Here is a 24,329-nt window from a genome sequence, read left to right as displayed (position 1 = left end):
CACAATTTAAAAAACTGGCATCCATCACCAGTGACTGCATCCAAGTGTAAGAAAATAGAAAAGTTGGACACTGAAAAACCAGCCTAATTTTTATTGTACATGGACGTCCTCCTCACAGAGAGTCAGCTGGTTTAAATTCATTCTGTTATGATTTGTAATATCTAAATGGAATTTTCTTCAAAGTGCTCTTGATTGATTGACCCTTAGCTGAACGTTTTGTTTTTATTTTGAGGCTGACAATAATGTTTGTTGGCATGTGTTCTGCTTCAACTGCGTTAGGACGCCATGAAGCTATCTTTATGAGTCATCCAACCACAATACTAAATACATGTCAGCAAAGGAAATATTATCCGAAAAGGGAAAAATCCCTTTGATGTACTTCAGCATGCAGAGATTTCTGCGAGTTTTGGAAGCTCTGCACACTTGTAAGGGACGGTGTACACTTACACTTTTTTTTTCCTGCCTACTCCAAGCTCCACAGACCACCCATTGCTCAAAAACAGTTCTGCTCTTTCAGCGGCAAAGTGTGTCATTTGGTTTTAGCACATTCATTTGCTGGGCTGCTGTGTTTATGTTAAGGGAAGCCAAACTGAGAGATGAAATGTTACAAGGGTGAAGTACAAAGTAGACTCAATTTTTCTCAAGTTAAGAGATGCTGGTAATTTATAGTCAGGCTCCGATTTTCATTTTTATGTAACAGTGGAAAGAATTAACTAAATGTAAAGCTCTGGGAAGAAAGAGAGAGAACAGAAGAGGAGGAGAAGGAGGAGGAGGGAAGATGAAGGGGAGACACAAAGGGGAGAGTTTTTGTCAGATATTCATAGAAGGCTAAGAAAACTGTTCTGCTTAGCTAGCAGTGCCCTCCTGAGACAGGGTGGCAGTAAGAGAGGAAAATAACAAGATAAATGAAATTTTTGCAGCTGCTAGTAAAATATTGAGAATCTGCACTTTTTTATTGATCTTTATGATCCTGTTGCCAAGAGCCACTTTGCGGTGACAAAATATGTTGACAAGTGCATATCTCACTGCCATGAAAAATGTGGTAGAGGATTCTCCTTATGTCTGCAGTGTTATACAAGGAACAAATTGCATTGCTACAGCCAATTCTTTATAGAAAGTCTAAATTTAAGGCCTACCAAACCTAAACACTGTTATCTTGAACTTCAGAATAATGTTTGTAGCAATTCTTCACTCAGAAAACTGGTTGAGGCCTAACTTTTTTTTTGGTCTATAGACGTTTTTCTGCCTTACATAAGCGGTTATAAAAAATGTTCATTTCTTGGTACTTTGACTATATCACTTTGGTATGTAATCCTTCAGCAAGAGTGGACTGTTCTTCTTGTATGTATTGAATTTCTATCCATCTCAGAGGAGTGTGTTTTACCATTCCATGTGAAGCATAAGGGAAAAGCCACTGCAACCTGATAACATTTGTCTTTTATCTTGTGCCTAATTCTAATCTAACACAGTTTTTGCTGCCATGTAAGTGTCTTAACTGCAGAAGTATCACTCTGAAGCTATTTACATTAGTGCAAGATCAGGATAAGGCTCTTGTTTTTATGCTAAAGACATTAGGATTTTTCCCTTTTCCCTTCCCTCTGTTCCCACTTCAGTGGTCTAGAAATATGCAGTCTTCTCTCACAGGAACAATGAGATACACACTTATAGTAACACTGATTTATACATACTAAATCATTGGCACTGTCCTCAGGTTCCATGTAGCAGAAGATTTTAGCGCTGCGTGATCTGATTAATCCCAATTTTTTTATTTCCCTTAAGTCAAAGCCTGTTTTTCTCAACAACCCATGATCTCTCTTTTGATGGTATATTACTGCCATTAAAGGTCATTTTACACTGTCTCATTGCTAAATGTATTTATTAATTTAATTTCTATTCACAAAAGAAATGTTGTCTACCCTAAAATATGTTATTTTATTTTAGATGACATGCAAAGCTGTTTAAATGGCTGTACTTGCTGATCTGTGTACACCACTCAGATGGCTATACTGTGTAAGCAAAAAGTGCCATTCTAAAATCCCCCTGAAACAGGCATTGCAGGAAAATACCTGTATTTTTATAGTATCTTAGTCCTTCTGAGACTGTAGCGTTAATATATGCTAGATACAACTTGTCTGTAATGTTGTTAACCTGTGCTACAGGAACAAAGTCCTTCTCTAATGACAGATTTGTTTTTCAAACAATCAGTAGGTTATTCATTTAGTTATCTGCAGAAATGCTTTCAAAACAATGAATTTCTACTCTAATACCATGTACTATAAGATGAGAATGCTCTATTCCTAAATTATGCCATGTTTTCTTTTTTCTTGATTAGGTCAAATATATTCTACCGGGCTTGTATAGATATCCCCAGGGGCACTGAGCTGTTAGTGTGGTACAATGACAGCTACACATCTTTCTTTGGAATCCCTCTCCAGTGCATTGCACAAGATGAAAATTGTAAGTTCTATCTTGCATGTCTACCTATGTAAGCCATAATTCCTCTTTCATGCCTAATCAGATACATCACAGAGTATTTGAGAGGGGCCTCTGTCCCTGGAACTTCAACACCTGTCTGGATGGAGTTTTGAGCAATCTGTTGCCCATGGCAGGGGAGTTAGAACTAGATGGTCTTTAATGCCCCTTTCACCTAAAACCATTCTATGATTCTCTGATTTAATGGCATTTAATGAAAGTTGCAGTATATTTAAAGTGAGGTGCTACACTTACACTGTGCAAAATTATGGTTAGAATCACTGCTCTGTTTAAGTGATTAATTTATCTATTGCAAAAATGTTTGTTTGGTTCTCCCCATTGTTACTAGACCTATCACAAAACACTGTCTTGCCAAAACAGTAATGCACTACAAGCCCACAGGGCCTCTGTCGGTGATTCTTTTTTTTATTACCTCTGAGCAAGTTGAGAAAAGCTTTGGCTGATTAAAGAGGTTAGATCCTTGTGATTAAAAATAAAAACCTACTTTTAAAAATACCAACTGAATGTAAGCACCCTGAAACAACAATAAATCTCTATTCCATCCTGACCATCCCCATTTTCATCCATTCTTTTACCTGTTCTCAACATTTTATTTCTAGTTTGCTAGGGAACCTCACAAAACTAAGCATGAATAGTTACTTATAATACAGACACAATCTAGTGCTGGATATCTTTGCCTGTAATAGAAATGAGTGATCCAGGCACATCCTTCCAAGCAGTTTTACTGCTTGTGCGTGAGACTTGATTAGAGCTTGCATCAATTTTGGCAACTACATGTATCTATGTAGCGGAAGAAAACAATAATGGACCCGTTGACTTTGGTCTAAAGTAACTCTGTGACTGCCACACTTAGAAAATTATGTATAAGGTTTTTGATCCTGTACTTGGACACCTAGTACACAGCATGAACTGCTAGAAGGAACAAGTGTCTTGTAGCAACTTAAATACTGAATCCTGCAGCAATTAAACAGCAAGATAGCAGGGATTAAGCTGTCAAAACTAAACATCCTTTCCCATCTTGAGTTTTCAAGTCTGTTGAGCTTGAGAAAAGTTTAAAAGAAATTTAGTTACTGGCAGAAATATTTGCTGATGAAAGCTATGCTCTGCAGTGTACAATATAGAAATATTATTTTTTCTTTCAGAAACTGAAGACTACAAAAATTTTATTTGAAAAGAAAAGCATTATGGCTAATAACTATAAATATTGTCTCTTGCTATTTCTCTGTGAGACAAACCAGAGTTTCATCCATAGAGACACTGTCATGAGTAGATGAAATTAATCTCTGACCATGGAGCCAGCTGCAGACTGGTATAGGACTTCAGTCCCACTTAAACTGCCAGAATACTCTTTCTGCTTATCTTCTGCACAGGGGTATTGTCAGGAGCACAAGTTCTGCCTATATTCCTTAGGTCTTTAGTAGCCTGATCTCCTTGCTTCTGTGGACTTTTATGAGCACAATATAAAGAAAAGAAAAGAAAAAGCTGATCTCCTTCTTCTGAGCATATTGAGGCAAAATGATAGTATAGAAATTGCTCCTGGTACTGAAGAGACTTAGAAGATATATTCTGTGTCTGGAAAGTCATGACAGACAGCTCCATGGATGTAAACCTATTTAGAAATGAGATTCTCAGATACTACAACAAAGAATAGATTAGGAAGGACCTCAACTGACATAAATTAAGTATCTTGTAATAATATAATACTGGAATAGTTATGATTGATCAGAGATATTAGAACATAACTCTAAAGCAACTAGCATGATTTAAAATATTACCAAATATTAAGTTGTGGTTGTTTTGGGGTTGGGTTTTTTTTTTGTTGTTGGTTTTTTTTTTTTTGGTTTGTTTGTTTGCTTGCTTGCTTTTGGGTTTTTTGTTTTTTTTTTTTTAACATTACATAATCTTGGCTGATTCCAGCTTACAACTGAAATTTAATTTTCATGTTCGCTCTTAGAAATCTATCATCATGACTTACCAATACAGAGTAGTAGCTTCTAATCATCAGTTTAATACATGTTACGTATCTGTTTGTAGATATAAATGGTTTGTGACAGTAACTAAATTTTATAAATACATATATATACGTATAAATACTTATATATATATAGCATATTTAATTTAAAAATTTCCATTAAAATATTAGGTCATGAGCCTGAGTGTGCCAAAATTAGAAAGCATTAGAAGTTACTCAGTCCAGGTGGCTTAAATTATGTTTATTTTTGCATTGTGGTGCAAGCTTTTGTCAGCTGACTATTTTTCCACAGGACCCTTGCCTCATTCACCGTATGATCTACATGGTTCTCAAGGTGCAAGGCAGCTGCTCAATTTCTTCTACTTACTTGACCTCCTGCCTTTCTTATCACAAAACATTCAAATTCTGCTAAATCACTTCTTTGTGAATAGCATATTGCATTTGTCGCTGAAATATCTGAATGCCTCATAAGCCACAGTTAATTGATGATCATAAGACTAGAAACAATTTTCAGGGGACTTTAAAACATTTTTATGCCTGTTTTGTAGGTGGGAAACTGATGCATGAAGATCTCTCTGCCTGTACTTTGCAATGTTTCATGGTGACCTACCTGCTATTAACCTCAGGCATAAGATACATGATGAAGTCCCTGGCTTCTTACTGCATTGGCAGTGTGACTATCTATGAGATGTAATAGTATAATATCCTTAGAGGCCACCCTTTCATAGGATAAGGGAACTATTGCTGCAATAGGTACTTAAGCTCTGTTGTATCTCAAGGAGCATCCCTGCAGGGATTTTTTTCTCCATGCTCTCAAAATTCATGCTTGTCTGTGATATAGCAGTCAGACATGCTGACTGCAACATGCAGAGTCAGGGTATCACAAGTGGTGCAGCTTTTTCTTTCAGATGACAATTCCATAGTGCAATAAAAGTATATCACAGTCAGGCTTCTCTGGGTCCTTTCAGTCTCAGACACTCCCTTGCATGAATTTTCATTTCAGTGTCACAGAATCAGCACCATTCATTCAGATCACTGTCTCATTCAAGCCCTTCTTTTCTTTTTTTTTTCTTTCTTTTTTTGTTTGTTCATTGTTAAAATAAAATTGTTTCATTGTAGTGTCAAGAAAATGGTTGTTGATTTTTTTTTGGTGTTTCCCAAAATTGTATTAGTTTTAAGAAGGCATAAAAAGGATCTTATTTACTTTTCTTGTTTTCTCCCAGTGAATGTCCCTTCGACTGTAATGGAGGCCATGTCCAGACAAGACACCCTACAGCCATTTAATAAAAGTAGCAAACTATCCCCTGCCACTCCACAGCGATCCGTAGTATTTCCACAGACTCCGTGTAGCAGAAATTTTTCTCTCCTGGATAAGTCTGGGTCCATCGAGTCAGGATTTAACCAGATCAGTGTCAAAAACCAACGAGTTCTTGCAAGCCCAACTTCAACAAGCCAACTAAATTCTGAGTTCAGTGACTGGCATCTTTGGAAATGTGGGCAATGCTTTAAGACTTTCACCCAGCGGATCCTCTTACAGATGCATGTGTGTACGCAGAACCCCGACAGGTAAAGCCTAGGCTCTCTTTATTTCTGTATCTACTGATAGCCAGATCCACTGCTTTCTTCTTTTATCAAGCTGTTATCATTTTCCAAACCAAACCATTATTATGAGGAGCCTCTATGACATAATTCATCTGCAGCTGTGTGAAATAAGCTGATAAAAGCTATTGCTTGCCTTCACTATTTGTAAAAACATTCAGTACCTAAATGTGCAGATAAAAGAAAATAGCTAAGGATACAATCTTGTTTTTAGAATGGTTTGGTACATGTGATGGAGGCAACAAAATAGAATGAAAATGTATGAATATAAAAGGTAGAAAAAATGAGGTCAAGATAATTAAAAATCTCTCTGTCTTCCAAAGATAATCTAACTTGCCGCTCAGTGGCTGTCACAGTAATTTCAGGGTTCACCTATAGTGTGTGATGCGTATGAACTTAATTAAGTACTAAGAGGTAATGAATTGGAATTTTTTGCTTAGTACTATTTTTCTTCATAGCATGCAAACCCATAAATCGTACAAAGCTGTCAAAAGGAAATACCTACTCCACCAGTGATGTGGAGGAAAACAGATGCCACTTATTCAATAAACTAATATCCACACAGAAGAAAAATGTTGACTAGATACCTCAGAGTCAAAGTTGGTTTGAAAGTTTGTCAATACAGAATTTTATGGCTGTGAACTGAGGATGAAATTTAGCTGAACAAGTGAATTAAAATTTCAGGTACTCTGACTGGTGGCACAGTAAATATAATGGAACCATTATTTATGAATCAAAGTTGGTTTATTTGATAATTTTGATAGCCAGCAGGACAAAAGACAAAAGTCAAATTAATTCAATAAAAAACGCTGCCCATATTTTGTCTCTTCTTCAGCTGTACAGATTTGAGCAGAGCAGCTGAATCCCTGAAAGGTCGTTCTAAAAGCAGCATTTAATTGTGAATTAGAGTTAACTAGCAAAAAAGTAGCAAATACTGAGTCTGTGCATGTGTTTGTGTGCATGTCTATGTCTCCTTGTGTACTTTGTGTACTATCTACATGTACACATATGCTTGTGTAATTCTATGGGTATGGGGAGAATAAGTCCATTTTTCCAGAAGAAATATCAAGCATGTCAGGGACTAAGTAGATTCCAAGCTAATATTAATAAAAATTAAAGAATTTATAATATTGTGAATGTGAACAAGCCCTTACAACACTATTCTTGATTTTATGCTTGCCTCAGCAGAAGCAAATGGCTTGCTAAGGAAGCTGTAGGACAAAACTAGTAATTTAGGTATCACAATGTAGAATATTGGTCCTGAAAGGTCTGCTCTCCTACACACCATGGACTTTTGTGTTTCTGGTATTAAAGCATCCTAAGCATACTGTAAGGCATAAAATGGTGCATCCTGGAAGAGTCTAGAGACTGGAAAAAGCATGTTGTGAGGCCCTCCACATACTTTTTCAGTGATTCATCCAATCAGGTGTGGCACCCAGATTTCATCCTTTGCTTGAACCAGTGTCTTCCTTTGTGAAGAAGGAAGTTGCAGATAATACAGTTAATACAAGAAGGGTGTCTCTTAATGGTACTATTCTTCACTCTAAGCGACAGCTAAATATTTATTTTGTCAGAGAAAGGAAATGAGGATAAGTGTCTTACAATTAGATCTTTCATTGTGGATGTGAGAGATTATTATTTTTTTTAATTAATTTTATTCCTTTTTTATTTGTTTCCTCCTAAGCAGTTGTGTCAAATATTGTCTGAAACACAGACCGGATTTCTGGTCTTCACTCTTAAAAGTGAACATTCTCATTAGTAGGGTGCTGATTCATGGTGTCTTACCTCTCAGTCTCTCCTGTGCCTACCCAGCCAGCAGCTTCCTCAGGAAAGTCTGGAGCATTGTCAGCTCACAATACTCTAGGGCATAGTAGGAAATCATCTTGCTATGATTAAGGTTATTGCAATTCGTTCCATGCTTAAAATTACCATAAATAACTTCCCTAGTATCTGAGTTATCATATCGTTGCTTTGAAACCATTACAATTTGAGCTTCATCAGAGGAAACTTTTTGTCTTTTAGTGGGTACCAGTAATTTAGCGATACAGTGTCTAGAAAAAGTGACTTTTGGTTTCTTAAACATTTTGCATTTTTCTAGATGAAAAAATTTTACAGTGTTGTACAAAATTTCCAGGAGACACGCAAGTAAGGTATGATTTGTGAAAGAATACCTGCCTGCCAGCCCAAAGTACTGGATATAGCTCTCTGGTTTTTATTTTCTCAATGAAAATCTGCAGCACTGCTCCAGCTGATAAACAACTCCTCATTTATTGTCAGCAACTTGTGAGCACACCAGTCACTGTATTTTTGATGTGATTGAAACAGCAGGGCCTGTTGTCTCTAGGAAATAGACTTTAGTCTATCTGTTCTGGCTTAGTATTTGTTTTGCAACAGTGCTGTGCGGGGAAAACACCTTTGCATCTATATAGGAGACCAATTAATGGTCTGAAGTACAAGAAAAGCAGATTACTTGAAGCTTGAGAAATTCAAACAAAGATAGTACAAAAACTGAGATTAAGGAAACATCTAAATGAGAGCAGACATAAATAGGCCATAATACACATAATTCCATGAAGTAGCAAGAAATAAATGATCCTATTTATCTGGCAGATCACTTAATAAATAAAAATAATTTTAAAACATTATGAATCCCAAATAAGAGAAATTATTAAAATCATCTCCTGTACTTTTTGCTTTACTTCAAGATTAAGATTTTAATTTAAAATCACTTTTAATTATTTACTGGTTAATTTATATACTTCTCCCTTTCTGCCAAAATTGTTTTAGCTTGTTACATTTTTTAGGGCTTCTCTTTGAAATTAATGGTAATTGGGTTTGAAGTGTATGTGGGAGGTGGAAATTTAAATTTGTAAAATCTTGAACTCGGGGACCTTCTGAGCCTTTAAGACTTGCTTAAGCCTTGACCAGACAGAAGTAGTTTGAGAAGGTATTTCTGGAAGCAAGAGTTGAAAATCTATTTTTGTAGGGTTTTTTTGTGTTTATTTTGTTTTGGTGGGTTTTTTGGTTGTTTTTTTTTTATTATTATTTCCTCCCTTCTGCTGCAGAAATTCTCAACAATCCTCTTTGGAAGGCTCAGAAAGAGGGTAACTGAAACTCTATTACAATGAACAATTTTTATTTTGGTTTTTTTAACAGTAACCACTTTTCTGATAATGACACAGTCTTTTTTAATGACATCACTATTCCATGTCACTATGATCACCAGATTCAGGATACATTGGTGTTGAGGCAAGGCAGAAGGCTTCAAGAGTTCTGTGTGGCATATTTTCAGGTACAACCTGTACATCTGTATGATATATATTCTCATTGATTGCCAGGTATTCAAGTTGAGAATCTGAGGGAAAGCACACTCCATAAATGTGCTTATGGATGACAGATTATGGATGTGAACTGGCACTCACAATTCTTCTTTACTCAAGACATTATACTCACATTTTGCAATATCACCTCAATATTAAATAGTAAGCATGTTTTGTTTTGTTTTTCTTAATAGGAAGTTGAAGTTACCAATTTAATAGATGTTTTTCTCTAATATCATGGCTTAGTCCATTTTGTGTTTATATTTTCTTTATAGGTTCTGTGTCTTTGACCTTGGTGCTCCCCCCAAGTCCACAAATTGATTTGAACCTCTCCCAAACAGACTTCTAAAAAATATATGCTTTGAGCAAGTGTTGTCTATTTCTGTTTATTGAGTATTGCTCAGTTAAAGTAAACTTAATGCTGAATTTCATGCTGGTTCTTGCATGATCTTCTCATAAAGGTTTGCAAGTGCCCAGTACTCAGAGCTACTAATAATAACAGGTCTACAGAGCAGCAACTCTCCCTGACAGCTACCGAAGCTTGCAGATGCTTGAAGTGTTCTGGCTTTCTGCTTTGGCTAGTTTCTTCACAAGCATTTGTAACAGATGATTGCAGAACTCCCAGCAGGTCCAGCACTGCCATCCCTGCTGCTGCATGGTGCCTGAGGTACTTGGGAGAGCAGCTCTGCTGCCTAAGGGGAACACCAACAAAGCAGGGGATGTGGAGTCCAGATGCAGTGAAGGTAGACACCCATGGCTCTGCTGATGCTAGGGATGTTTCTGTGTGCAAATTAGCAGTATCCTGAGGTGTCAATTTGTTCTCCAGCCTTAATTTAACTTGCTAGAAGAGGGCATTCCTCAAAAATACCTTCCTTTGAGAACAACTGTGACCTAACTCCTTTGACTGCAGCTGTGCTCTTAAAGCTGTGCATTGTATAAAGGCCAGATCCTGAAAGCTGATGCTGGCCCCCCTTCAACCTGCCCTGCTTGTTGGGTTCCTTGCAGAGGCTGTGGTATGGCAGCCTTCACCCTATAACAATGAGAAATGCTGTCCTGGGTTCAAGGGAGCCCTGTGTCCCACTCTTTGAGACTGTGAGATCAATCACCTTTTCAAAGCCCAGGAACAAAGAGGAAGTCAGGCAAACTACCAGGACACCTGCATGGATGAATGGGGAACCCCTGGATGAATTAAAAGACAAAAAGAAAGCTTCCAGAGCATGCAAGCACAGACAGGTAGCCCAAGAGATATACAGAGAGATTGTCTAAGTAGTCAGGAATCCCTTTGGGAAAGCTGTGTCAATTCCTTTGGGAAAGCTAAAGTCCTGATAGGATTAAATGTGGGCAGGGACATCTAGGACAACAAAAACTTCTGTTGTTACATTAGTGATAAAAGGAAGACCAGGAAAAATGTGGGGCCTCTCTAAAAGGAAGCAGGAGGCCTGGTGACCTATGACATGGAAAAGGCTGAGCTAGTCAATAACTTTACTAGCAAATGTTCCTGTCACATCACCAATGCCATGGAAGGCAAAGGCATGTGAGTGGGAGAATGTGGAACTGCCAGCTGCAGAAGATCAGACTGAAGACCATCTAAAGAACCTGAAGAGTTGTAAGCCCCTGGGGCCTGGTGAGAAGCATGTGCATATCCTGAGAGAAATGGTGGATGAAGTGGCAAAGCCACTATCTGTCATATTCGAGAGGTCATGGCAGTCTGGTGAAGTTCTGCTGATTCAAAAAGGGGTAACATCACCTCCACTGTTAAAAAGAAAGACCTGGAGAACTACAGGGCAGTCAGTATCACCTTGGAACTTGGCAAGAGCCCGGAGCAAATCCCCCTGGCAACTAGGTAAAGGCACATGGAAAATAGTGTGGTGACTGATGACAGCCAACACAATTTTACGAAGGGCAAATCATGCCTGACAAATTTGGTAGCCTTCTATAAGAGTGCTGTAGAATAGTTGGTGAATAAGGAATAGAGACTGAGGTCATCTACCTGGACCTGTGCAAAGTGTTTGCACACAGCAGCCATGTCTCTGAAGTAAAGAGACCTGGATTTATTTGATGGTCAGATCTCTCAATGGATAAGGAATTGGCGGGAAAGTTGCATTCAAAAGAGTTGTGGTCAGTGCCTCAATCTCCAAGTGGAGACCAGGGATATTCCTTAGGGGCTGCTATTTGGGCTGATGCTATGTAGCACAGCAGTGTTTGTTGGTGACAGGGATAGTGAGCAACCTCAGCCTGATGACGCCAGACTGTGTGAGGCAAGTGACATGCTGGAAGGAAGGGATACCATCCAGAGTGACCTTGGCAGGTTGGAAAGGTGGGACTGTGTGAACATCATGAAGCCCAACAAGAGCAAGTGAAAGGTCTTAAATGTGGTTCAGGTCAATCGCAAGCACAAATACAGGCTGGGTAGAGAATGGATTGAGAACATTCCTGAGCAGAAGGACTTGGATGTTGGGGAATAAGAAGTTGGACATGAGCCAGATGTGCACTCGCAACCCAGAAAGCCAAGCATGTCCTGGGCTGGGTCAAAAGCAGCATGGGCAGGAAGTGATTGTCCCCATCTATTCGACTCTTGTGAAACCCACCTGGAACACTGCATCCAGCTCTGGGGATTCCAACATTAGAAGGATGTGGATCTCCTAGAGAGAGTCCAGAGGACAACCCAAAGATAATCAGAGGCATGAAGACAGGTTGAGAGAATTTGGGCTGTTCAGTGTAGAGAAAAGAAGGGCTCAGGGACACCTCATATGAGCTTTCCAGTACACATAGGGGCTTGCAAGAAAGCTGGAGAGAGACTTTTTGTGAAGACATTTCATGATAGAAAAAAGGATAATGGCTTTAAACTAAAAGAGGGTAAATTTATATGGGATGTAAGAAAGAAATTCTTTAGCGTGAGGGTAATGAGATAGACTTGAAATTTTCACAAAGAAGCTGTTGATGCCCCATCCTGGGAATGATCAAGGCCAAATAGGATGGAGCCTGAGTGGAAGGTGTCCCTGCCCATAGCAAGGGGTTGGAAACAAGATGGTCTTTAAAGCCCCTTTCAACACAGACCATTCTATAGATCAATGATCATGTCAGTTTTTTACTTCTTAGCCGTCAACAGGGAGAAAAGCACTTTCAATCACATGCCAGTCTCCTTTCAACTGGTGCTTTTCTAGCTCTTTCTGAGGGAAAAGAATACAGCACTGCGCTATTTTGTCTCATTAGGCTGACAGAGTTTCAATGACAAAGTTACAAGTATTCAGGAACTCACTCTTACAATCAATTTCTCTTCTAAATTACACTAGAATTCTATATGCCCCTTGAAAAGAGCAAATTCACTTCTGACGAGGCCACACTAAAAACCTATTAAACATAAAGAAAATTGTTTGAAAATGCAGTGGAAAATAATGATTGGGTTTTCCAAGGTACTAATAATTCAAAGAGTTAATAATTTATGATGTAGAAAATAAATTTATAACACTTAGATACACTTAGGAGTCAGGATTTGGAAAATATATTCTTTTGGCAGAGGAATAGTAAAAGACAAATAAAGTGATGCCAGTTTTGCTAAATGAAAATCTAGAAAGAATTATCTAAATGTACAGCTGTCTCTCAGTAGCTATTTCAGATGAAAGCATGTAGATTTTTGTATTCTCTTAATATGCTTTGTACATCTTAGGGGTTCTACATTCCCTGCCCAAAGCATGAGCTTTGGTGAGGTTCAGTAAGCCTTATAGGGACTTATAAGTCCCATACAGAATGTAGTTTGACCCTGAAAAATATCAGCTGCAAAAGTAAGAGAATTTTAAGACATGAAAAGACCTGACCAAAGAATGAAATCATTCAAGAGATTGTCCAGCTCAGAAAGCAAAATTTATTCCTAGTGTTTTCATTTTGAAATGTCTTGCACAACTTGGAAAAGCTCAAATTATAAATTACCACAAAATCTGAAAACTATTACATTAGAATTGCTCTCAGAATTTCAATTTAGATGGCCTGTGTTCCTATATGGGCCATCATATAGTCAGAGACTGTAGGATTAAGGTCTCTAGAAAAATCTGATGGATTCTAAATGTCAGTAAACCTAGACAGTTTATCAATGATGCATGGGATTAATAACAACAGTGTAATTTTTCCAACAGGAAAATTTTCTTCTGGGTAAGTAGATTTCCTTTCTTTAAGCTCAAAAAGAAAGATGTGGAGCTAAAAGCTCCCATGTAACTAGGTGTTTAATAAAAAAACATTAGAACTACTTTTGATGGCTGTTAGAACATCATTCTCATCTGCATATGGCTGTAATCAGTTTAGCTGCTCTTAACTGTAACTTAAAATTACAATCTGGTAAGATTTTGATTCACATGAATACTATGAAGCTCAAGAAAGTACAGCATATGTATTGGTTATTCCAAGGAAATGAGTTTTTCTGAGCTAGGAGTGCATTCAGTCCAGCAGTGGATTTTTGAAGCACAGCCTATGAAGACCAACATTTCTGTCCCTTTGTCACTGTTCCTCCTTATCTGCAAAACTCTGTTATAGCGAGGTCACCATCTTAATTCCTTGTCCTATTGTCCCACTTTTGCAGACAAAAGTGATGGCAGAAGACATAACTGCTTCATCAAAGGCAAGCTTGCTCTGCCCATGTCAATGTACTCACTGAACCGAGCACTGCTCATGTTCAATCCTTCAGCGCCACTTTCACTTTTTGAAAAATAACATATTGATTTTATTTTCTTTTAAGAGAAAAAATTCTGAGCACAGTAAAATTGTTACCAGAGAACAGAATGATAACTTTTGTACTTATTGAATGTAATTTTTTTTGTTGTTTTTTAAAAATAGTAGTATCCAAAAGTTGTTGGAAGCTGGTATATTTAAATCTGCAATTGTGAAAATTAGAGAATTTTTAAGATGTTACAGTATTTGAATGTATTTTTAGGGCCTCTTTTTAAAATTAATTTTGTCTAGTGTGTGTCATTTATCTAAGCTTTAAAAAAATTACACATTTTAGCATTAATTGGCATTACCTGGATATAAACTGGATAAATGCATCCTCTGCAAAGAGAAGGGTAACTTTTTAAATAGCTTTTCTCCTAAGATGTGGATCAATCAGAAAAATGGAGTTGAAGTGATCTAACAATAAGTGATCTTTTACAGGGCTGATTTATTTGAGCGTAAGCCAGTGAAATATATTCTGAGTATTTTGTAAAGAAAACATTTATTTTGAACCAATGTACCCATATTGTTTGGCATCACAATGTTCACTTACATCTGGTTTGAAATTTTGACTGTTTACAGACAAGTTACAGTGTGAATTTTCACTGCATTAAATTAATCACATTGATTTGTTTATCAGTTTAAAAAATAAAAAGATTAATTGGTTTATGCAGCATTGCATCATTTTTTGTGATTGCTGTTAAAAATAGATAACCAGAGGCTAATAGATGTTAATGGTCTTTTCCACTATTTAAAAAATCAATGTTTCTTGGATATGGAATATATTATTCCATATATATATTATTGCATTATTTTTCTTAAAAGTGATTACTGCATTTGCCAATTATTTCTTTTTTATCAGCTCTTGAAATTTCATACCAATTTTGATAAATGTTTTCTATGCAAATTACCTTCGACTCCAAGAAAGGTGAAAACTGGACATGTTACTACTTGTCTTTCAGTAAGAGAAGCAGAAAAACACTTTCTTAGTTTTTTTTTTAGTATTATTTTACCTATATCTGTGTATCTTTAAGGGCCACATAATCTGAAATACATTTCCACAGCTTTCATATCTAACCTTCAAACTTGTTGGAGAGTAGTTAGATTTTCAAATGCGAGTAATTAAAATTTTAAGCTATTGAGTTATTGATGAATACTGAGCTATTAATCAAACTAAAAAATTCTACAATCAGGATTCAGTGCTCTGAAGCACTGTAAAATAATAGTATTTGTGTTCAGTGATGCAAGTAGCCACAATTAAGCAGTTCACTTGACAAATGAGATAGTTCACTTTATTTTGCACTTAATTGAATTGTACATGCCTGGTCACCATTGTTTCTTTCCCTTTAGTTTTGGTTTCTAGCCATTTAAACATATATGTTTATTACAGAGAGCACAATTCGGCTGTGTTGGCCATTGGCTCTGGAAACACAGACACCAAGAGTTAAAATGTTGTGTAGGGTAAAAATCATTATTATCCCTCCAGAAAAAAGATCTTAATTTTCTTAGCAAACAGTCTGATAAGCATTTAGGACTCTGCTACTACCTTAAAACAAATGTGAAATGGGGAAAAAGCCCTCGTACAATGTTGATATAAAGCCACTTTTACCAAAGAGAAATATATAGATATGGTCTCTTGGCATTTTATTTTATTTAGCATTTTAGCAGACCAGTCTCACATTGCTGTCTTGTATCCTTTTTTTTCCCTATGTTTGCAGTCTGCTTTTTATGATTCTGAATTTGTAACATATCAGTTAGTTTTGTGTGTTTGTTTCTTATGTTTAACAAGATGTTGAACATCTGAGTTCTGCGTTTCCTTTCAAGATCCCCAAAACAGGCATTTTCAGTCTGGATGGGAGAAAAAATGTTGATAAAATGTAAAGATTTTCAACTGAAATAAGAAAACAGAAAGATAATTTTTATACAGTGGTCATTTTTTCCAAGTCTCTTATTGAAATAGGTGATCTCTAAAAACCTCTATGGAATACAGATAGGATGTACATATAAACTTCAGACACCCATTTGCAAGTAAGACTGTAGCTCACACCAACAGACGCAGGATTTCATGAGTCCCTCAGCTCCAATGTGTATGGATCTTTTTTTTTTTTTTTGACTAAGGAGCACCATGTTGAGTTTGAGAGAACTAAGGCAGGCAGATGTGCAGTGCAGGCTCACTAGTTTGCTGATTTATGGTTTTTGGGTCTCATTTAATTCCTACCCAAAAATTTCACATTTGTTAAAGAGGTTGTGAAGTTTTGGGTTTGTGTTTTGCAAGAAAGACCCAGAGAAGTGCACCCACAGTTCTCTTTGGAAATTACTGGGAAGATCAGGAGCCCCTTCCCATGTTGTTTCCTGCTCATGCCAACAGAAAGCACTGATGGCATGCTGTTTCTCTTTCCCACTGCAGGCCCTACCAGTGTGGCCACTGCTCACAGTCTTTCTCCCAGCCCTCGGAGCTGAGGAACCACGTCGTGACGCACTCCAGTGACAGGCCTTTCAAGTGCGGCTACTGTGGGCGCGCCTTTGCTGGTGCCACAACGCTTAACAATCACATCCGGACACACACTGGAGAAAAGCCCTTCAAGTAAGTACTTGAAGCCAGCAGCTTTTGCCAGCTGAGATTAGGGAGGGAAATGCGTTGCTGCTGCTCACTAGCATCACCAGCACTTGGCAGCGGTTCCCTTGAAAGCCAAGATCAGACCATGTGGTAAAACAGCTAGTGGTGCTGTTAAAATCAGAATTTATATGGGTTTGATTTTGAGTTTCTTGAAAGCCTTGCACAATTTTCTGTTCTCTAATGATACCTTGACTGTTTTAATTAAGTGGCAAGCTACTTCCAGAGAACTACAGCTGAAAATATGATCAAGACTGAGACAGGCCATGCTGTAAGAACATTAATATGATTCTTTGATGTCTATATGCTGAGGTAGATGGAGCTTCACTTAAAAGATAATTTGGCTCTAGTTATATATGGGGGAAAATATGCACCTTGTTTTAGTCTCATTGGATAGAAAATGTAACTCTGACTTATGGCATAAGTTTTGAAAGATCATAGTAATAAATTGAAAGTGCTCAGCTGTCCAAGGTATAAGAAAAAAAAATAAGTCACCTTATAAAGATGATTTTATATTAAACAGACTACATCAATTTCTGAAGTTTTCAATTACTGATACTAAAGCAAAGTACATACCTGTCTGAGAAATCTTCCAGCAGTGTTCATGTCCAGCAATAGTTTAGCTGATCCAGGTTTATTTTACCTTCTGTTGTGCAAGACTGCCTACAAAACAGGAAGTGTTCTCCAAAGCAGAAGAAATATATCCCATACTTGTGTCTTTGTCTTGGCTGAACTGGCAGGCTCAGAGTATTTACATGTGGTCACTGGAGCAATTCCACCTAATGTATTGATACCACTTCTTTTGGAAGTTTCCTGGATGTTCCTAGGAGAAAGGGGAATAAGTGTAGAAGGTTTGTGTCTCTCCCAGTTCTCCAAGTACTATTGGTTCTCTTTCTACTTTTCTCTGTTTGTCTTTTTTTTCTATTTTTGCCAGACTGTGCTTTTGATCTGGTTAATGTTAGAGAGCTCAGTCGTGGGGCCTGTCAGAGCCCCTCATAACAAACCCGACAGATACTGGTGAACTTTGCCTCCATGTAAGGCTGGAAGGAAGCACGGCCTCCATACATGTCTTTGCTGGGGACAAGGGGGCAAACCAGGAACAAAATCCTGCATATCCAGCACAGAAGAACTTGCATAGCAGAAATCATGGCTAGGATAGCATGGAACATCTCAGAATATCTCAGTATCAACTCAGAAAATCTAGGTATCAACATCTCTTGAGCCAGTCTGTTGAAAATGCCCAGAGCCCACAGAAAGTGAGCCAAAAATGGTGTGAGCAATCAGATTGATTCTATCTAGTTGCTGTGTAAATAGATTTTAGTAATTAATGGAAGAGGTTTCCAGGTCAAAATGGAAAATAGATTTTGTTTAATGTTAAGGTGTTACTTATGTGTAACCTTGTTGACTCCACTTAATTTTTTTCCTTAACGTTCTCTTTTTGTCATATTTCCAATAGATCTGCTATTTTGCCCCATTTAGAGTAATTATTTTTCCCCTTTGGTTTACTAACTTTTTTACCTTTTTCCAAAATGGACTTGATTACAGCACAATTTCATTTGTGAAAGAGCTTAATGTATGTAATATAACCAACAAGAGGTCTGGGATTTGTTTTTTGGTCTGGTTTGGTTTTTATTTTGTTTTTTTTGGCGGGTTTTTTGGGTTTTGGGGTGGGTTTTTTTTGTTATGCTTTGCCCTGCTCATGTGGAAGCACTTAAGCATTCCAGAATGTATCTGACTATTCCTTAAGTTGCAGGACAGCGCAACAACAACAACAAAAAAAGTATAATTTCTATATTTCTATAAGTTCTTTATGATGTATGGCATAATTTTAATTGTGCAAGGTGTTTCTTTAGTTTCTTCCTCAAGCACAAGAAACAGTAGTACCATTTTTTCTCTGGAAGGCTTGTTGAAGTATTTGCACTAAGCTGACTAGTAACTTCATGTGAAGCTAAAACTGGAGCTGCAGATCTTCCTATCCTTGCTAGTCTGATAAGAGGATACACAAGCCTTGATCCTGCAAGCTGTTCAAAAGGGCAGATTTGTCTCTTATGCAGGACTACTTGCATTTGAGAGAGGAGGGGCAGAAAACTTATCCAGAAATCAATCTATTATCTCTGCTGGAGGAAAAAGAAAGAGCTGCAGCTCATCTTGATGTCTCATCACTGTTTGGATCCTGCTTTGGAAAAGGGTTGCACAAGATCTGGTATTAAGAAAGTTTAGGAAAAAGCTCTCAACAAATTCTATTAAGCAAGAACCATAAATAGAACAAACAAAATTTCTGTCTCTTGATCATGCAATTTAGGTTTAAAATGTTTGTTTATGAAGGAATTTTGAGTGTACACTTACATAGAAAAAAAAAAAGACAGAAAAGCCCACTGAGATAGTGTTTCTGTACCTCAAAGAAGTTTGTATTTGTGGTGATGTGCACACTTCTTTTAAGTAATATTTTTAATATTAGAAAGATTTGCCATGCATGGATAGTGATAAATTACTTAAATTCTAGCTAAGTTATTTTAAAAATAACAGGTATAATTTTGAAGGTGCTTCTGCTGTGAATGCAATCTCATGATTTCTAATGCAGTAGGGCAGTGATGTTCATATGTGGTATACAGACAAATTACAGTCAGCATAGATTAAGTCAGCAATGTTAAACACTAAGTATGTTTGCATGCATATTATTTCCAGAAGCTGGTTTTAAAATGGTGAACATTGGTGATAATATTGTTAAAAATTTTTCAGATTAATTGTTTTATAAGGCAGTGTTTGGGATTGGTTAAAAAGCTTTTTCTGTGAACGGGCATTTTCTTTGTAGGTCCTAGGTACATTTGGATGTATGGTGGAAGACTTTTCTATTTTCTTTTCATTAAGATAACAATGCTAAGTGAGGTTATCTGTAGTCAAAGCTTTAGCTGAATTTGACTTTTCATGTCATCACAAGCTATCAAGCCAGCCTCACCACTGTAAAGTTTTGTGTATTCTTATCTTACTGAAGTCTCCATTAGGGCTGCTAGTCTGGGAACAAAGGTCTCAAGTAAATTAAAATGCAGGAGAAAAAGGAAAATTATTTGTCACCTCTGTTCTCTTAATTTTTTTTCTTATTTTTTTTCTCCCCCTCCCTGCTTCCATTTCAGCAAAATTAAAAAATAGTGAAGGGATTTGCCTACAGAATCAGGGTTAATTAAAGATTGAATATTTAGGAGTCAATCCAAAATAATTAAGAGGAAAGATTCTTCCAGCCTGCAACAGCTCACAATTTTTACATTGTTTCTTACTGAAATGCAAAACTGGGGAGCATTCATTTTAGGTTGAATATGTATTTTGTACCTGCAGTGACATCTCAGTGTTGTCAAGAGGGATTTTCTTTGGTTGATAGCTTTTCTTGATTTTTGATACCCTTCCAAAGGAGTTTAAAATGTAGTGTTAAATGTACTAGTTGAATGAAATCTTTAAATGTTTAGAGTATCAAATTAATGTCTTTTTCTCTAAAGTAGACCCTCAGCATTTTCTCCACCCAAAGCCTTTCACAGAGGTTGACACAAAGGTGCAAATTAAACCAATTCTCACTGTCTATATTTTGAAAGCACTGTGAAGCAAACAAGCAGACCAGTAACAATGAGGACTATCTCTACAAGATCAGAAACCCCAGTACTGTAGAAATATCCCAAAACTATTGGTGCACTTTTTGAGCTTAAGAACAATTCTGTTTACCCTCTCCACCCAAGCAAATCATACCAGGAAACCCTGTGGCAGAATGAAGCCTTGAGGCTGAGAAGGTTGAATGCTATAGTACATTGTTCCTTACAATTACAGTGTACACATACATTGTAAAAGAAGGCAACATGGATCCAGTTTTCACTGATGGTATCTAATTGTTTGAAATTGTTTTGGACCTATATGCCTCTGGGCCTGATTGCCCTAAGTGGAAATTAAATTGTATCTGAGTTAATAAGTGTCATTATTGCCAATACATGTATCTACAGTGCAGGCTTAGCCAAAATTTGATATGTCTAGCATTCAGGCTTGGGCTCAGCCCCATGGTTTCTTGGTGGTCACATGAGATATGGACTCTTTTTCCTTTCTGACAATTTTGACTACTGTTCAACTTTCCAACACAACACTAAAGTGTATGGGTTACAGTACAGGAACATGCACACAAAAACACACACATGCTTACCAGTCTCATAGACAGAGCTTATGGGAGTGGTTATTCTGCTATGATGGGCTGGGAAAGAATGGTTAGTAGAGGGAGAGATTGCACAGAGTACATCACAATCCAGAAGAAAAATATTCCTTCTATTCTTCCCATTCCTACCTACTGTGAGACAGTAATGCTGACTGCTGTGACACTATTATCTTCACCTTTTCTATCAGTTTGTATCCAGCAACAACTTCTCTGGACCACACTGAAAAGAGGAATCAGGAGCCTTATACACATCTCTGCCCATAAGCCAGGTACTTATATACCCAAAATTATGGTCCTGAAAGCACCACCCACATAATTTGGAAGTACCTAGAAAATCCCAAGCAGCTTGGATAATATCTGAAGGTTATCCAGGTACAAGAGAAAGACAGGGGAATTAAGTGCCTTGTCAGAGGCTTTATTCTGACTTTTGCCCAAGGGCTATGCAAGTGCAGACATCACAGTTTGACCAGCAGCAATGCTTGGCAGCCATGGCCTTACTATTCATAAAGGGTAGCTGCTCTCTTTTTAGCATCCTTCTTTCCTGTGCCTTGATGTTAGTGTATCAGCCTGTAGCAGGAAAGGTAGAGCACTTCTACAACAGAGGAATCTTGTGGATAAAGGATGGGAAGTTGTATTTTAAAGCAATATGGTAAACCTTGCTCTGAATTTTCACTAGCAATGCAAGGTGCTGAGTAAATGCCTGCCCAATTCTAGCCTCCCAGACAAGCTCCAGAAAGGGTAAGGAGGCCTGCCAGAGCAAATTATTTTAGTGAGTAACACTGCCTCTCGATGACTCTATAGCCTTTATCTAAGTCACTAATGGTGCCTAGGCATCCTGTTACCCTGTATTTCATTTATTTGGCCAGGCTCTTGAAATTAGGGCTTGTCACACCTGCTTTTCTAGGTTATGTTGCAACTGTATCACTTACAGCTTGGGTAGGCAAGGATCCAAGCCCCCTATTACTCATCAAGCAAAGTACTTGTCTTTGTAGACATCAAAATTACCAAACTATCAAGTTCAAGTAGACAGTAATATCTCATACAGACTAAGTTAACCCCCCAGCCTTAAAATTGATTATTATGCCTCTGTGATAGATATATATGTACGTATATAAAAATAATACAATAATTTGCAAGTTTGTCAGGCAATGAAAGGTAGTATATTTTGACACAGTAATCCAGTAAGTAATCAGTTTTCTAATAAACAATCAGCAGTGCACTAATGTGTCATCAGCACTTCAGGAGTTCTGGAGAGTGGATGATCTGCACATAGACGTTAATGAATACCCCAAAAATCATTAAGTAATCAATACTTCTGAGTTATTTTCATTGAGCTGATAGGTCTGATACATTAAAGCTGACATTTTACATTTGTCAAGATCACAGTGCAGTTTTTAACAGTGGCATAGGATGCTAAAAATATTCCATGAAAGACAATCAAGGAAATACAACTTAAAAGTGTTGACATTTTAGATTGGTACAGTAACCCGGATGAATGACTCTGTAATGTCTGTGCTAAATAGTGCTGAAGCAGAAATTTATCACCAAAAACTATTAATGTGAAGCATATCCACAGTTACACATGTGTGTAAATATCTTTTTTTAATAAGCAGATCACTGACAGTTCACTTTCTATCATTCACATCAGTGAAGAGAGAAATATTAAATTGAATTAGCTGAGTCCATTGTTTTTCTCACTACTCCTTTGAAGGTGAAGGATTCATTGCAGTGATACTTTTATGAAAATCTTTTTTAGAGATAAAACATCACATGGTACCATTAAACTGAAGATGGCTTTTGGAGCAAGCACCATACAAGAAGGATCTGCTCCGTCCATGTTTGTGACTCATCAAACCCCTCTCTAGTGTTCAGAATGCAAATCTAGAAGGCAGCATTTGGGAGATTAAATACAGTAGTTTGTCTTTAAGAGCAAGGATAAGGGATTAATTCCAAGGCAACAATAGCCCCTATTCTGTCCTCTCCAAAATTCAGTGGCTTTGTTCATTCATTCACACAGTATTTTTCTTGCAGATTATGGTTTTCTAAGAGAGAACAGGGTAGAAAGGGAAACAATATAAAAGCAAAGCAACACTGATCGCTGTTATGAGTTCTTGCTCAACCCACAGATATCTCAAATAGTGTGGATGTTTGCAGATAATTAAGCAACCACTATCTCTATGTGCCTTTTAAAAATGAATCTTACTACATGGTCAGATCAGATAAACAAATAGTTTTCTCTTGTTCTAGGACTGAATGATTGCTGCTTTGTGATTTCTCATCCTCCAATAGGCAATTGTGGATTTTAAAAAAGCAGAAGGTGAAATTCTATTTGTCATCAATTTCTCTTAGGGGATACAGAGCAGAAAACTGCAGACAAGCTGCCTCTTTGATGGCTCACTCCTAAAAATCTCTTTTTGTTCTTTATCTATTTGAACTGACAGTGATCAGAGCTACAGCAGGACAGGCCTCTCTGGAGAAATCACCTTCCCCCTGTCTATTGACAGATTCCTCTGTTCTGAATCAGACAGGCCTTGTCCCATCATAGGCATCAAGGCCTTGGAAGTAGCCACCAATTAAACCTCCTGAGCCAGTAAAATCTGAAGGCACTTTTGAGTGTCTGTTCTGATTAGGCAGGATGAGACAAAGCCCATCACCCCGCCCCCCAGAGCAGCTCCCTGGTCTCAATTTTCTCTCTTGCCTTCACCAGGTGCGAGAGGTGTGAGAGGAGCTTCACACAAGCCACCCAGCTGAGTCGACACCAGAGGATGCCCAATGAGTGCAAGCCAATAACAGAGAGCACAGAATCAATTGAAGTGGATTAACTGATTGACTGGTTGGAATTAAACTGCAAGGAAAGTCATGATTAAATGTCACGGACACTTAACCAAAACCAAAGATTTCCTCTGAGCTACTTTCAATCAGTCCCAGAAAACCAAAAGCAGTAATAAAATAAGTAAGATGTTAAGCGATATTGATCCTGGCATGGAAGTGAGACCAGGAAAGAGATTATTTATTTATGACTAGGGATAAGTCTTATTTCAATTGACAAGTTACTTGGGACTGTTAACATTTCAAGTCCCTTCATGTATTGCTTTAATTCTAAAATCCTTTATAATTGTTATTTAATGCCAAAGTGAGGAATCTCAAGGGTTCTTCTGCTCATGGTTATGTCTGAGAATGCACATGGACTTGTTTATTGTTGCACCTTTTTTTGTAGCATGATTCAAAGGACTCAGATGTAATCTGTACATTTGGCTGGGCTGGGTTAAGTTGATCTTGACATGGCTGTAATAGAAATTGCTGTGTGGGATGGAAAGTGATCACAAGCTATGCCTGGGTCAGTGTCAGCCACCTCAGACCAAAGGGCATTCCATTTCCATAGTCTCATGCCTCACACTGTGTGCACTTTTTCATGCAACTAGTTTGCATTGGCATTGTCATAGATATCCT

The 24,329-nt window shown here is 37.6% G+C and overlaps 1 protein-coding gene across 1 annotated transcript in view; it reads left to right on the top strand.

The window, feature by feature from the left end:
- Positions 1-23,897, top strand: part of PRDM6 (PR/SET domain 6) — a 73,754-nt gene extending 49,857 nt beyond the window's left edge. Inside the window, exons 4-7 of the mRNA XM_053932430.1 lie at positions 2,333-2,457; positions 5,689-6,031; positions 16,490-16,666; positions 23,587-23,897. Of these exons, the coding sequence (XP_053788405.1) occupies positions 2,333-2,457; positions 5,689-6,031; positions 16,490-16,666; positions 23,587-23,701 (760 nt within the window). The 3' untranslated portion in view covers positions 23,702-23,897. The remainder of the gene's footprint in view (positions 1-2,332; positions 2,458-5,688; positions 6,032-16,489; positions 16,667-23,586) is intronic.
- Positions 23,898-24,329: the final 432 nt, after the last annotated feature.

Source organism: Vidua chalybeata, chromosome Z (assembly GCF_026979565.1).
Source record: "Vidua chalybeata isolate OUT-0048 chromosome Z, bVidCha1 merged haplotype, whole genome shotgun sequence".
Classification (NCBI taxonomy): Eukaryota; Metazoa; Chordata; class Aves; order Passeriformes; family Viduidae; genus Vidua; species Vidua chalybeata.
Note: the sequence above shows the minus strand (reverse complement) of the source record. Positions and strands in the feature narration are given on the sequence as shown.